The sequence below is a fragment of the Paroedura picta genome, chromosome 1, assembly GCF_049243985.1.
Source record: "Paroedura picta isolate Pp20150507F chromosome 1, Ppicta_v3.0, whole genome shotgun sequence".
Taxonomy (NCBI): Eukaryota; Metazoa; Chordata; class Lepidosauria; order Squamata; family Gekkonidae; genus Paroedura; species Paroedura picta.
The window spans coordinates 142,390,997-142,404,928 of NC_135369.1; the positions used below are offsets into that span (position 1 = coordinate 142,390,997).

A 13,932-nucleotide genomic window follows, 5' to 3' on the forward strand; every position below is an offset into this window, starting at 1 on the left:
TATACTGTTATATGTTTACAATGATCAGTTTTTATTGCACGGTTATTCAAATGTTTTATAGACTGTTCCATGTATTGTTCTCATGTTATTATGTAAACTGCCCTGAGCCCCCGGGGAGGGCAGTATATAAATATAATAAATAAATAAATAGGAAACTGCTAAAACCTCTTTCGTATTCTGGTTCCCATTTGTACTTGTACAGCTCTACAGTATTATCAATAGGACCATTCTCAATTTATTGAGTTGATTTACTGTATTAATAGTCCTATTTTCTCACTGAGAGTCAAAGCAATTTACACAGTGTAAATCAATCCAATCACTATAATGAGACATCTAATAAAGTTCCTATTTCAAAGAGACTAGGTATTTGCACACTAAAGGAGGCGGAGTCGATGGAGCATATCCTCTTCTGTTGTTCACTGTATGACACAGCTCAGACAAAGTTCATTTGCCTAGTATTGGACATGATGCCTTGGCAATCAAATGCAGATCAGATTAAAGAACTTCTATCGGACCAAAAGCCTCATGTTCCTCTGCAGATCACGAGATTCTGCACTGGATGTGATCCAAGTTCGCCAAAAGGATACAACATACCTTTAAACTTCAAATGTTTATCATGAGATATTTTATAACGTTTTATCAGTTTTATTTTTGAGTTCTTATATTCTGGTACAACACTGCGTAAGTAAACTAATGAGACATCTGATTAAAATAATTAAAATGTTGCTATGTTAGCTATATGATGTTATGTGATGTTATGTCAGGATTCAATAATGATACTTTTTCTGCGTATGACCTTGGCAAGGACTTGGAGCAGAGGCAGGCTATGAAAGATCACCTCTGAATGTCTTGCATTGAAAACCCTACAGTGTTGCTGTAAGTCAGCTGCTACTTGATGGCATTCTCCACCATAAGATATTTAGATCTTTTATTTATGACATTCAATTTAGGCAGAATAGGAATATTATGTATGCTCTTTATGTTTAAGTAGCTTTGACAGTGCTATTTCTGTAGCTATAATATTTCCATATCTTATATTCTCACATTTAGTTACTTTTAAATAAAGTTGTTAACTAAAACACAGAGTGGTTATTGCCAAGGAAAACAAAGTTTTTACATTGGACCTGAAATAAACAAACAAAATAATGGAGGAGATAGATGGAGCATAAAAAGTTAAAGGTATCCCCTGTGCAAGCACCGAGTCATGTCTGACCCTTGGGGTGACGCCCTCTAGCGTTTTCATGGCAGACTCAATACGGGGTGGTTTGCCAGTGCCTTCCCCAGTCATTACCGTTTACCCCCCAGGAAGCTGGGCACTCATTTTACTGACCTCGGAAGGATGGAAGGCTGAGTCAGCCTTGAGCCGGCTGCTGGGATCGAACTCCCAGTCTCATGGGCAAAGCTTTCAGACTGCATGTCTGCTGCCTTGTCACTCTGTGCCACAAGAGGCTCTAAATCGGTGGTCTCCAACCACCGGGCCGTGGCCCGGTGCTGGGCCGTGAAGGCCCTGGCACCAGGCCACGGCTCCCTCTCCCCGCCCCCCCCCCCGCAGTAAGAAACTTCCCAGGCCGCAAGCAAATCGGCTGCAAAAACCCCTGCTCAACGCAGGATGTGCCATGTGCGGCTGCAAACGCGCATGTGCGGCACTTCCGCACATCTGCGCATGCGTGGAAGTGCCGCACGTGCACACTTGCAGCCGCGCATGGCGCAAGTGCGTATGCGCGGCCCGGCAGCCGCATGATCGCCCTCCCCACCACCGCCGGTCCGCAGCCCTAGAAAGGTTGCGGACCACTGCTCTAGATGGAGCATAATGGCAGTTAATTAGTCTCAGCATTCCTCAATTAAGGATACATCTGCCATCAATCTTCAGTTTTGTCATATATTTCCTTCACTATGTTCTTCCCTGGAATTAAACCCAAACAAATGGTAACTGTGTAAACTAAGCTAGTTATTCCTGTTTGGTCCTTGAATTTGTTAAACATCATTACAGATCTAAATGAGAAATATACATGTGTAGTGCCTAAAAAAAAACAGATTGGCTGGTTTGGCAAGGAATTATCATGTGGCTGTGTCTGAATGCTGTGACACAGTTTACTAATGTAACAGGATTAACTTTTGCTTATATATTCCTACTGTTATGATGGTCTGTTCTTAGTCTGAGGAAGAGTGCTTGCACTCGAAAGCTCACGCCTTGAATACATCTTTGTTGGTCTTAAAGGTGCTACTGGACTCTGATTTTATTACATATCAACAGTCACATAATCCCAATTAAAATAGATTGTGAGGAATGTGGATACACAAGTTACATAAGGTTAGCATGCATAGTGAGATAAAAACCTTTGTCCTTGTTGAGTCCAGGGCATGTTATTGTTTTAAGTGTTGTAATAACTTGCATTTCTGCAGTCTCCCTTTCTAGCCTGTTCTTGAAGTTTCTTTGTAATAAAACAGCTACTTTCAGGTCCCTTATAGAATGTCCTGAAAGATAGCTGCCAGCTTAGCTTCTGCTTGTAAGAAAGTTTCACACTGGTATCGAGATAGATGGGGCCCGGCAGTAAATAGTAGGGTGTGAACCGTGGCTTTGACAGTTTTATTTCTGACTAGTTTCAAAGCCCCTTTATAAAAAGGGGTTTTGAAAGGGGAGAAGGCGTCAGACCGGCAGGGAGGGAACCCCCAGCAGGCGCGCGAAGCGCGACTGCTGGGGGTTGCCTTGGGCGGCGGTCTGACGCTGCGCGAGGCGCTTCGCGCCTCCCGCAGCGTCAGACCGGCAAGGAGGGAACCCCCAGCAGCCGCGCTTCGCGCGACTGCTGGGGGTTCCCTCGGGTGGCGGTCTGACGCTGCGCGAGGCGCTTCGCGCCTCCCGCAGCGTCAGACCGGGAGCAACTTGCTCAGCCTGGGAATCGGAGGGACCAATCGGCAGGCGCTTCGCGCCTGCCGATTGGTCCCTCCGATTGTCTGTCGTGAGGAAGGGTCCAACCCAGACCCTTCCTCATCACGGACAAAGCCCACCTCTAGGGGGCTTAACGAATTATATAGTCCGTGGCACCCGTGGCGCCACGGGCTGTTTAAAGATATGTCTTTGTGAACTACAAATGGGTTTGAGGGGTCTGATTGGCTGGTTTGGCAGAGAGTTATCATATGGCTGTGTTTGGATACTGTGACAAAGTTTACTAATGTAACAGGATTAACTTTTGCTTATATATTCCTACTGTTATGATGGTCAGTTCTTAGTCTGACGAAGAGTGCTTGCACTTGAAAGCTCATGCCTTGAATACATCTTTGTTGGTCTTAAAGGTGCTACTGGACTCTGATTTTATTGTGCTGCTTCAGACCAACATGGCTACTCATTTGAATCAATCGTTAATGGTGACCTTTAGGTTCTTATGAAGTAGAATAGCAACACATTTATGTCTTTTAGACTTTCCACCAGAATAAACTTTTCATACCCAATTTTCCTGTATATATTTAGAATCTTCTGTGAGATCGTGTGTATCTTATAGGAAGGTGGTATCAGCTTCCAATGTTTTAACTTCCTCTGGGAGTTCATTCTACTAGGCGGGTGCCAGAGCCAAAAAGGCCTTGGTCAAGGCCAGCTGGACCTAAGAAGGACTCTGGCCTGGCTTTGATTACGCTCCCTGCCCCCACCCTCCTTGGTGAACTGTCTCCCTTGCCTCTAGCCTCTTGAACTGGACTTTGACTCTGAACTTGTCTACTGATTTGGTCTGGACTTTCCGGCCAACGGTGTAATTATGTGTTAGCCAGCAAGGCAGCAAACCCACCCTCTTCAGGCTCCATTCCCCAAATCTCCAGATATTTCCCTGTCTGGAGCTGACAACCCTAGATGGCTTATATCCTCTGAAGAGGCTACAGACGGTATGCAGATTTTTCTCACATTTTCTCCCCACTACCACACACACTGGCAATCCCTTTTGACCTTCTGAGTTGAGAGGGGACTGGGATGGCTTCACTAACAGAAGGGAGAGGAAGTGGACCCCATCCTCACAGAATCATAGAGTTGGAAGGGGCCATACAGGCCATCTAGTCCAACCCCCCGCTCAACGCAGGATCAGCCCAAAGCATCCTAATGCATCCTGCTATATTTGCATTTTGTAGGCTGAAATGTCAGCTTTCTAGTACTTCACACATTTGCACCTTTAATTTTGTCTTAATGTTGGATACATTTGTGTTGTACCAGGTCATTCTTCCAGAATGCTCTGTGTGTGGCTCCCAACTTCTTGTTCCTGTAATCAGTTGCCAGCCACACACTTGCTTTGCTTCTCACCAGTCCAAAAAAGACCGGCTTAATCTACATTACTGTTACTTTCTCATTTTAGATTCCTGGGCAGCAAAATACCCTGAGGTTATCTGAAGTGGACCAAATAAATCCAGACAACTGGAAACACATCATAAGCCGCTTTTGCCTTAGTCAGTTTTCATCATGTGCATGATTTAGCAATATGTGCTCAGTGAGTGGGTATGCTCGCAAAGACTTTTGTCCACTCCCTGTCATCACTGTCAAATTCTGAGTATATATTTTATTGAACATGCCTAACAACACTACCTTCTCTAAATCCTGTAGCCTATTTTTGTGTATCAGATATGATAGCAGGGAGCCATCAACATAGATTCAGCTGTGTTTGTCTGCAGCAACAGAACAAAGTTTGAGTTCAGTAGTACCTTTAAGACCAGCAAAGTTTAATTGATCTATAGATCGTTTCACTCTATTCAATATTATATATGACCTACTAGGACTATTGCTTTTCATGAAACCCTCTGATAGCATGCAATGCAAATATAATTTTCTTGTTTCCATTAAAGCATTTTCCCTTCATAAAACTACATACATACTCTCCCTTCCTCCTTGGCACCTGTTTTGTGGATTTCTACTCATGAGTTACATTTCTACTCATAGAGCCTCTTGTGGCGCAGAGTGGTAAGGCAGCTGTCTGAAAGCTTTGCCCATGAGGCTGGGAGTTCAATCCCAGCAGCCGGCTCAAGGTTGACTCAGCCTTCCATCCTTCCAAGGTTGGTAAAATGAGTACCCAGCTTGCTGGGGGGTAAACGGTAATGACTGGGGAAGGGAATGGCAAACCACCCCGTATTGAGTCTGCCAAGAAAACGCTAGAGGGCGTCACCCCAAGGGTCAGACATGACTCGGTGCTTGCACAGGGGATACCTTTACCTTTACCCATGAGTTTGGCACGAAATGGCTAGCTTGTCCCAATGGATTCAGTGATTCATTTAAAATTCTTTAAAGCTTTCATCTTTAAATTATGTCCAGATTAACGTGGAATATTATTTTTGAGTTTAGTTGAGTATGTGTGGCAATCCATTTGAAATTAATACTAATTTCTATCCCTGAATTAATTTTTGTATGTGTATGTGCTTCAGCACTTCTTGAAAGGATATAAGCATAATACTGTTTTTCCCCACAATTCATTACAAGTGTAATAAAACCAAGCCAATACATATTCAGCTGATATGACCTTTAAAAATATATGATTAAAGAAAAATTTCCTTAAATGAACATATGGATATATTTTCTTCTTAGTTGAAAAAGCAGGTACAGTCTAAACCTTTCCAGAGGAATCTATTAATCTTATACTTTAGAGATGCATATTTGAACTGCTGCTGTGAAGCAAACAGGGTAAAAATGGGTGGGAATTATCTACTTACAATTAGATTTATTTGGGGCAGTTTACAATAATAAAAACATAGTTAAAACCAGTATCCTCCCCCAACCCTCTTAAATACCCTACACTAGGCTAACCATACCGGGGATGGTCTAAAATAAAGGGGGGGGCACCAAGGAGAAGGAGGGAGACTCACATAATTTTCAGATAAAAATGGCCTCAAACCTAAGCCTGACAGAAGAGTGCCATTTGGCAAGCCCTGTAGAACTTTGACACCAGACCGGAGGCCCTGGCTCTGGTTGAGACCAGGCAAACTCATCTCCAAACTACTGAGATCAGCTTCCCTGGGGAGCTCCTCCCACACACTCCTTGATTCAGCAATACTCCAGCCTTCCAAAGGAAAATGGGTGGAAAACCTGCAGAATCACTGTTTTCCTTTTGGAGCCAGATGCTTCCTCTCTCATGATTGATAGAAAAAGAATTTCTTGGGGAGGGGAGGGGGGAAAGGGTGCATCATGCCATTTTAGGAAGTTTCCTTATTTGATCAACCATGATAGTTGATGCTACCAGCTATAGAATCCTCCTTAGCCAATAGCACCTAGGACAAGATGGGGGGGGGGGGCAGTATGCTTTTGAGAGTTAATGCATCATTTGTTTGATATGTGACGAAGGGAGGTTTGACTTTCAAAATCTTAGCCCCCAAAATCTGGATTATAATCTAGCTGTTCAGACCAGCACAGCTCCTCTCTGAAACTATCCTCACAATAGGGCTTGGGGTTTCCTATTGATTTGCCCATGAACAGGCTTTTAGCATACATACTCATATTATTATAGCCTAGTGTAGAGTATTTAAGAGGGTCGGGGGATGATATTGGTTTTAACTATGTTTTTATTATTGTAAACTGCCCCAAACAAATCTAATTGTAAGTAGATAATTCCAACCCCTTTTCACCCTGTTCAAACTACCGCACCATTGCACTCATTTCTCATGCTAGCAAAGTTATGCTCAAAATCCTACAAGCTAGGCTACAGCAATATGTGGACCGAGAACTTCCAGAAGTACAGGCAGGATTTCGAAGAGGCAGAGGAACTAAAGATCAAATTGCCAACATATGCTGGATCATGGAGAAAGCTAGGGAGTTCCAGAAGAACATCTACTTCTGCTTCATTGACTATGCTAAAGCCTTTGATTGCGTGGAGCACAACAAATTGTAGCAAGTTCTTAAAGAGATGGGAATACCAGAGCATCTTATTTGTCTCTTGAGAAACTTATATGCAGGTCAAGAAGCAACAGTGAGAATTGAACATGGAATCACTTCCATGTTCAAAATTGAGAAATGAGTTCGGCAAGGCTATATATATACTGTCGCCTTGCGTATTTAACTTGTATGCGGAGCACATCATGAGAAAAGCGGGATTAGAGGAGTCACAAATTGGGATCAAGATTGCAGGGAGAAATATCAACAACCTCAGATATGCAGATGATACCACTCTAATGGCAGAAAGTGAAGAGGAACTGAAGAGCCTGTTGATGCGGGTGAAGGAGGAGAGTGCAAAAGTTGGCTTGAAACTCAGCATCAAGAAAACAAAGATCATGGCATCCGGCCCTCTCAATTCCTGGCAAATAGATGGAGAAGAAATGGAGATAGTGACAGATTTTATTTTCCTGGGCTCCAAGATCACTGCAGATGGGGACTGCAGCAAAGAAATTAAAAGACACTTGCTCCTCGGGAGGAAAGCTATGGAAAATCTAGACAGCATCCTAAAAAGCAGAGACATCACCCTGCCAACAAAAGTGCGTTTAGTCAAGGTTACGGTATTCCCCAGTTGCAATGTATAGCTGCGAAAGTTGGACCATAAGGAAGGCCGAGCGTCAAAGAATTGAGGCTTTTGAACTCTGGTGCTGGAGAAGACTCTTGCAAGTCCCTTGGACTGCAAGGCGAGCAAACTGGTCAGTCCTAGAGGAAATCAGCCCTGCCTGCTCCTTAGAAGGCCAGATCCTGAAGATGAAACTCAAATACTTTGGCCACCTCATGAGAAGGAAGGACTCCCTGGAGAAGAGCCTAATGCTGGGAGCGATCGAGGGCAAAAGAAGAAGGGGACGATAGAGAATGAGGTGGCTGGATGGAATCACTGAAGCAGTAGGTGCAAACTTAAATGGACTCCGGGGAATGGTAGAGGACAGGAAGGCCTGGAGGATCATTGTCCATGGGGTTGCGATGGGTCAGACACGACTTCGCACCTAACAACAACGATTCATGTTATGGCTACACACATCCAATATGTGGCTTTATGTCATAGTTGTGAGGTTGTGCAAGTCAGACTCCTACAATTGGCTGGGCAATGCAAGTACCGTAAATCGACCAAGTGCAATTATTTCCATTTTTTTCTTAGCAAACCACTCCAGATTTGGTGACTTGTGACATATTTACAAACTATTTGCTTTAGAACTCTACCTATCTGTTCAACAACTACTACACACACAGGCCAGTTCAACACACAAAGCGACCCAAGCTATCATTTGGGGCAGCAAATCGGCAGGGAGTGCCAGCCTCAGCGAAGCTTCTGACATTCATTGCCACCCACCGGACCTGTGCCTTTGCAGCCCGGGTCCAGAGCCGCATAGGCGTCCAAGCTGCCTTGAAAGTAGCACAAGCGCAGAAGACGCGTGTGCCATAAACCGCCTAGGCTGAACGGCAGAAAGAGCTGAATCCCTCTAGCCTCTGTCATGTATGGATATACTGGGTTGGCAACCTCCCGGTGCCACCTGGAGATTGCCAGCTCAGTTCTCCTGGAGAAAACGAGCGCATTGGAAGATGGACATTACGGCACTGTAGCCTGCTGAGAGCACTCCCCAACCCCACACTCTGCAGGCCCCACTCCCACAATCTCCAGAGCTGGTAACCCTGTCCTCAGCGGCCCCTCAGAAGAAGGCGCTTGCTCCCACTTACAAAAAACGGCGTGGCAGAAGTCGGAGACTGGCGCCTGTGCAGGAGGCGGCCCACACCTGGCGTGGCAATCCCCCCCCCCCCGCTAAACAAAACCCTTCTCAGAGCCTGAGTTTTACCCCGACGAGACCTGCAACTCTGCAGCGCCGTGGGATAAACACTTGGGAGTTGCACAGCCGCAAGCAGCTTTCAGTCGAACATGACGACGCACACTCACGTGGGAGAACCCACACTGGCTCAAGTCCCCCGAAAACAGGGAGTGTGGCATGCTTGTTGCACATTAGTAGGATAGGAGCGATTGATGGACCTTGCAAATATATGTATATATTAAATAAATCACCAGGCTATTTTGACATTTCTCATTCCCTTTGGGAACGTGAGAGTTGATGTACAGAGGCCGGCTCCCCTGAAGAAAAGGGCTTCCTTGGAGGGTGGGCTGCATGGCGCGGTATACCTTGCGGGGGTCCCTGCACGGCCCAATCCCCACTCTCTCCTGGGGCCTCCTGAAGGAGACGCCGCCGTGGCAGTCCGCCTTCTCATATGCGCATTGTTCTGTCTGAAGCCGCATCCTGCCAGCAGGCAGACAGGGGAGCCCAGCATGACATTCAGCGCTCTGCGCGCACTCTGGAGGGGGGAAGCGAAGTCCTTTCGGGGCAAACTCAAAGCGCTTGTACCCGTGACGTTGCCTTGACGTATTCCTCCAACAATCAATCGGCCAGGACGAGCGGGCCAGTATCCAAGATGGCGAAGAAAGAGTGAAATAAGGTAAGCTGAATCCGCATAGTGGCTCATTTCCGCCCGGCTGGCAGTCACGTGCCTCTTGCCTGCTGACTTTGGTGCTGAACCAAAGAGAGACCGGTGGGATCCTGGCCGAGGCGGGCTTTGGAGGCTGGTCTCTGCCCGTATCTTGAAGGGTGACATGCGGACCTCGGAACCTGAGGAAGAGGAAGACGAGGAGGGGGAGAAGGAGAAAGCGGAGTGCACCTCGCTCCTCGTAGGAGAATCTCGGCCCAGAAAAGCGGGTGAGAGCAACTTGTGGGTTCTTCCCCCATCTAAGAGCACCTCTTCCTCTTTGGACCCGTCTCCCTTACACCGAGACATTATTTGGGGGAGGGAGAAAGAGGCTGGCCTCCCTTACATGGGGGCTTCACCGTTTCCGGTATCTGTGGGATCAGATTTTAAAGTGGAACTCTCTTGCAGGGTCAACTCCTGGTGTGAAGGGGATCTCCAACCGCCTGGTCCTGGGGACATTTATTTCTGTTCCCCATAGAGGATTCGTAGGTCGTTCCTAAGCAAATGCAAGTCCGGTTCAAATGCATATTTACTCTCAAGAAATATCTCAGTAGGCTCGCATCATTCCACATGCTGCTATAGTGCGCTTATTAGGGAATGAGGCTTGCTAAGCTCAGAAGAGTTTAGTAAATATCTTTGAAGCAAAATAATTGATGTCATGGATTTCCTGCAAAGATAGCACATTCGGAAACTTTGTAAAGCCCATATGGAGATTTGCATCTGTGATGATTCCACACCACGTTTGCAGCATGTCGATGCAGTGAGACTCTGGAATTAGTTGCTATTTCCTTACATGTCCATATGTAGCAGAAGTGACATGTAACTAAAAGTAACATGATTTATTTATGTGTAATCTGTGTGTTGTCTCTATAAGAATTTTATACAGAATATAAGAATAAGACCAGAATATTATTACTATTCTTAGCTCAGAATAAGGCCAGACCAAATTTTACGAGACTGTTTGCTTCCATGGTATACTGTATAATGCTGAGCTTTTTAAAAAGTTAAGAAATTTTGAAATGTTCTAGGAAGAATATGAGCCCAAGAAAACAGGGGAGGGGTAAAATTCCAGTGGGCTAACTTCAGCAGCGTTTTGGATCTCAGTCCAGATGTTTATACTAAGATGTGACTAGCTGCCTCATTTCAAGGTCCAATCTTCATCAGTAAGCAACAGTGGAAGATTTTAATATTTGCAGAGATCTTAATTTAATATAAGTTTGAAAGCTAAAGTTCTGCAATCCTACAATGCTGTACTATGCAATTAATAGTGTGCAATTTATTGTAAATAAAGGGGAAACATTACAAATGACACTAATGTGAATACTTTTTAGATCTAATGTACTAAATAAGATTTAATAGATGCAAGTAATTCAGTGGAAGTGTCTACCATGTGCTAAATTAAATACTGTGGTGGTAGAAAATGCCAGCTTATGGTGACCCTGTATGTTTTACAAGGTAAGAGACAAGTAGGAATGGTTTGCCATTGCCTACTTTTGCCTAACAACCTCCCACTTCCTTGGTAGTCTCCCCTGCACCGTTTATGCACTGAGAACTTCACTGCCCCAGCTCCCATGCAGGAGCACAAATAAAGGGCGGCTGAGGTACACCATTCTGAATGCTCCCCCGCGTGGGTGCAGGAAGAGGTGGGGCAAACTGCCATGACTAAAACTCCAGCCTCCATCCTGACATGCAACCTCCAGTGCATAAACTGTCCTGCTGGCTCAAGGCTGATCAGATAAAGCAGGGGTAGTCAAACTGCGGCCCTCCAGATGTCCATGGACTACAATTCCCATGAGACTCATGGGAATTGTAGTCCATAGACATCTGGAGGGCCGCAGTTTGACTACCCCTGAGATAAAGGAACGTTTTATCCACTGCCTAGTGGAAGAAGGGAAAAAGTGGTGCAGTGAGGCTAAGCATGTAGTGTAATTTTTAAAATCTTATCTGTACTGCCTGTTCAGTACATTGGCATTCAGCTAGCTTAATTTACAACATAAAAACAACTGGCAGCCAGCAGTAAGGTTTCTATGGCTTCCTGCATAAAAGTGCCTGCCCATATATGGGAGGTAATCCGAGCATGGTCTCAGTACAGGTGACTTCAGAGGAGCTAAGCAGGTTTGTGTCTGGTGAGTGCTTGAGGAAAGACCAGATATTAGAACAACAGACTCTTATAGTTGCACTGCACTGTACGCTTACCTCATTTGCAAGACTAAATACACGGATCAACTTCCTTAAACTGAACGTCGGCTTGTGTTCCTGCACTTTTATGTTCAGTTTCTAGGCATTTATTGTTGGGCCAGCAGAAATGTAACAAAGAGATTATAAAACATGTCTTCAGAAAAACGGTGGGTTTTAAAAACAGATGGTCATGATGCTGCCAATGGTAAGAAATTAATCATTTTGAAGCTCATGTGAATGAGTTAGTGAGAATTGTATCTCTCTTGCAAAAAAATAACAATGTAAAAATAAAGCATGAACAATATTTTGTTCAGTTCTGTAAGATATTGGTAAAATATTAATGTTTATTTGTATGTCATGTAAAATATATAGCAAATGTTTACATTTTCAATAGTACAGAAAAATTAATTTTATCTTTTAATAGATCCTACATTGTAATTTTAATAGTCAAATTGAACAGTAAATTTTGTTTATTTAAGTAGAACTTCCTCTTGCATAAATATGCTGAGAACTGTAGCCTCCAACTCTGCATACGAGGGTAATTTCCTCTGAGGTGAAAGTCTGAACCTCTCCCAGCTGCATTAACATGGGTGATGGGAAAGGGGATGTAGGGTCTAAAACTATCAAACTACATCACTGCATGTTTTTCTTGACCTTATTGTAACTTGAAATCCATGGAAAAATTGTCATTAATGCAATTTAACAAATGTTTTAAAATTCAGATTTAAACTTGTATCTCTGACATGTAAGCACTACAGTGCAAATGGATCAGTTTAATTTTGTTAATTAGGATTTCTTAAATAATATGGCTAAAGTTATATAAAGATTTCTCATAAGAATCAGAATTCACTCATTCTTACTTTTAAGTGAAGGCAAGTTAGATTTTGAAAGTTTATATATCCTTCAAGAAAAGGATGTCAGATTAAACTGGATTATGTCTTTTTGTATATGGAGTTGTGTTGGTTTTATGCAATTCACTTGGGGTTCACTGACAAATGGTTCAGATATTTCCAAATTAGCTTGGGCTCTACAACATTGGTACGGGTGAAATCCACAATGCCCCTCTTGTTAGTTAAAACTAGAAAAGATATTCATGTCTACCTGTTTGTCATATGGACTTCAGCCAATTTATAAGAGCATAACCTTCTTGAGAATTGCACTGTAAGATTCTTAGAAGCTAGGGTTTGATGTGCCCAAGACTTTGATTACTAAAAAGGTTGAAAAGAGGGCATTTTACATAAAAGTCAACATTTATTGTGTGAAGATTATCCAGTGCAAAGCGAACAAATCTTTGCCTTGGGGAGAATGTTGAGGTATTTATATGTATTATATTTATAATACCACCCTCCCCGTTTGGATTTGAGGGAAGGATATCTTCAATCACAGTTCAGTGCTTAGTCTTTTTTTTTTTTTTTTGGCGGGGTGGGGGGGAGTTACCAGATTGGATTAATTTTGAAGCAGGGTTTAAATCACTTTCCCATTGATATTTAATCCCTAAACCCCATTAATTTATGTCTAAAATAATAAATTATTTACATGTGAATGAACACAATCTACACAAAAATTATATTCATAATTGTAGTTTATTTTTTATAAACTGACAAGGAAATGTTCTTGTTTATGTAGCAGCTGGCCTCGGAAGGGCGTTTTAGAAATGTAGTAATAGTAGTAGTAGTAGTAGTAGTAGTAGTAGTAGTAGTTGTTGTTGTTAACGATGCAGAATTTGAGAAATGAGAGAGTTCCATAGTTCAAGTAGTTCCCGAACACTGAAGTAATACAGAATCTTTCTGATAAGCACTGAGGATGATCCTTCTTGTGATGTACAAAATGGAGGTGGCAACTAGAGCTCATTGTCTCTGATAATTAGTCAGTCCAGGGCCTCAAATAGCAATATAGTATATGACCTTTTTTAGTCATGTTTATAATGCTTGATCTAAAAAAAAATGTTTCCCCATCATCATTTCCATAGAAGAGGAGCCTTGACATGCTTGATAATGGGGAAGTTTTAAGAGATCATGTGTAAATGTAACTTGTTTATATTCAGATTTAACTTTTACAAGGCCACTCTAAGAAGAAATATCAAAAATATAAATGTTTTCACAAGTAAACAAACTTTGCATCTCTCTTTTTAATTACAAAAATTATCTGCCCTATATAGCACATGCATATGTGCACCCATGCACTCTTCTTTTGTTGTTTTAATTGGCAATATTCTCCATTATTTGTATTTCCTTATAAAGTACATTCTTTCCAATTTACTAACAAATACAACAAAGTTCCCTCTCTAACATTTTTCAGTAGGACATTTTCTAAGTATGTAGGATCGCACTAAGCTTCCCAGGTCAGTTGCAATTTTCCATGCTGGGCTGATGCATAGTGACATT

At 43.1% G+C, this 13,932-nt stretch overlaps 1 protein-coding gene across 4 annotated transcripts in view; it reads left to right on the top strand.

Moving 5' to 3' along the window:
* Nucleotides 1-9,325: 9,325 nt before the first annotated feature.
* The window catches only part of SLC17A5 (solute carrier family 17 member 5), a 31,548-nt gene continuing 26,941 nt past the window's right edge, over nucleotides 9,326-13,932 (top strand). The window contains exons 1-2 of one of the 4 annotated variants that reach the window (XM_077306662.1): nucleotides 9,457-9,600; nucleotides 9,779-9,876. Coding sequence is in view for 2 of the 4 variants with exons in the window: in XM_077306647.1 (XP_077162762.1) it covers nucleotides 9,498-9,600 (103 nt within the window). In the remaining 2 variants the exon portion in view is untranslated. Of the gene's footprint in view, nucleotides 9,344-9,388; nucleotides 9,601-9,778; nucleotides 9,877-11,328; nucleotides 11,754-13,932 lie in introns of those variants that run through there. The other 3 variants (XM_077306668.1, XM_077306647.1, XM_077306654.1) reach the window with 3 other exon arrangements.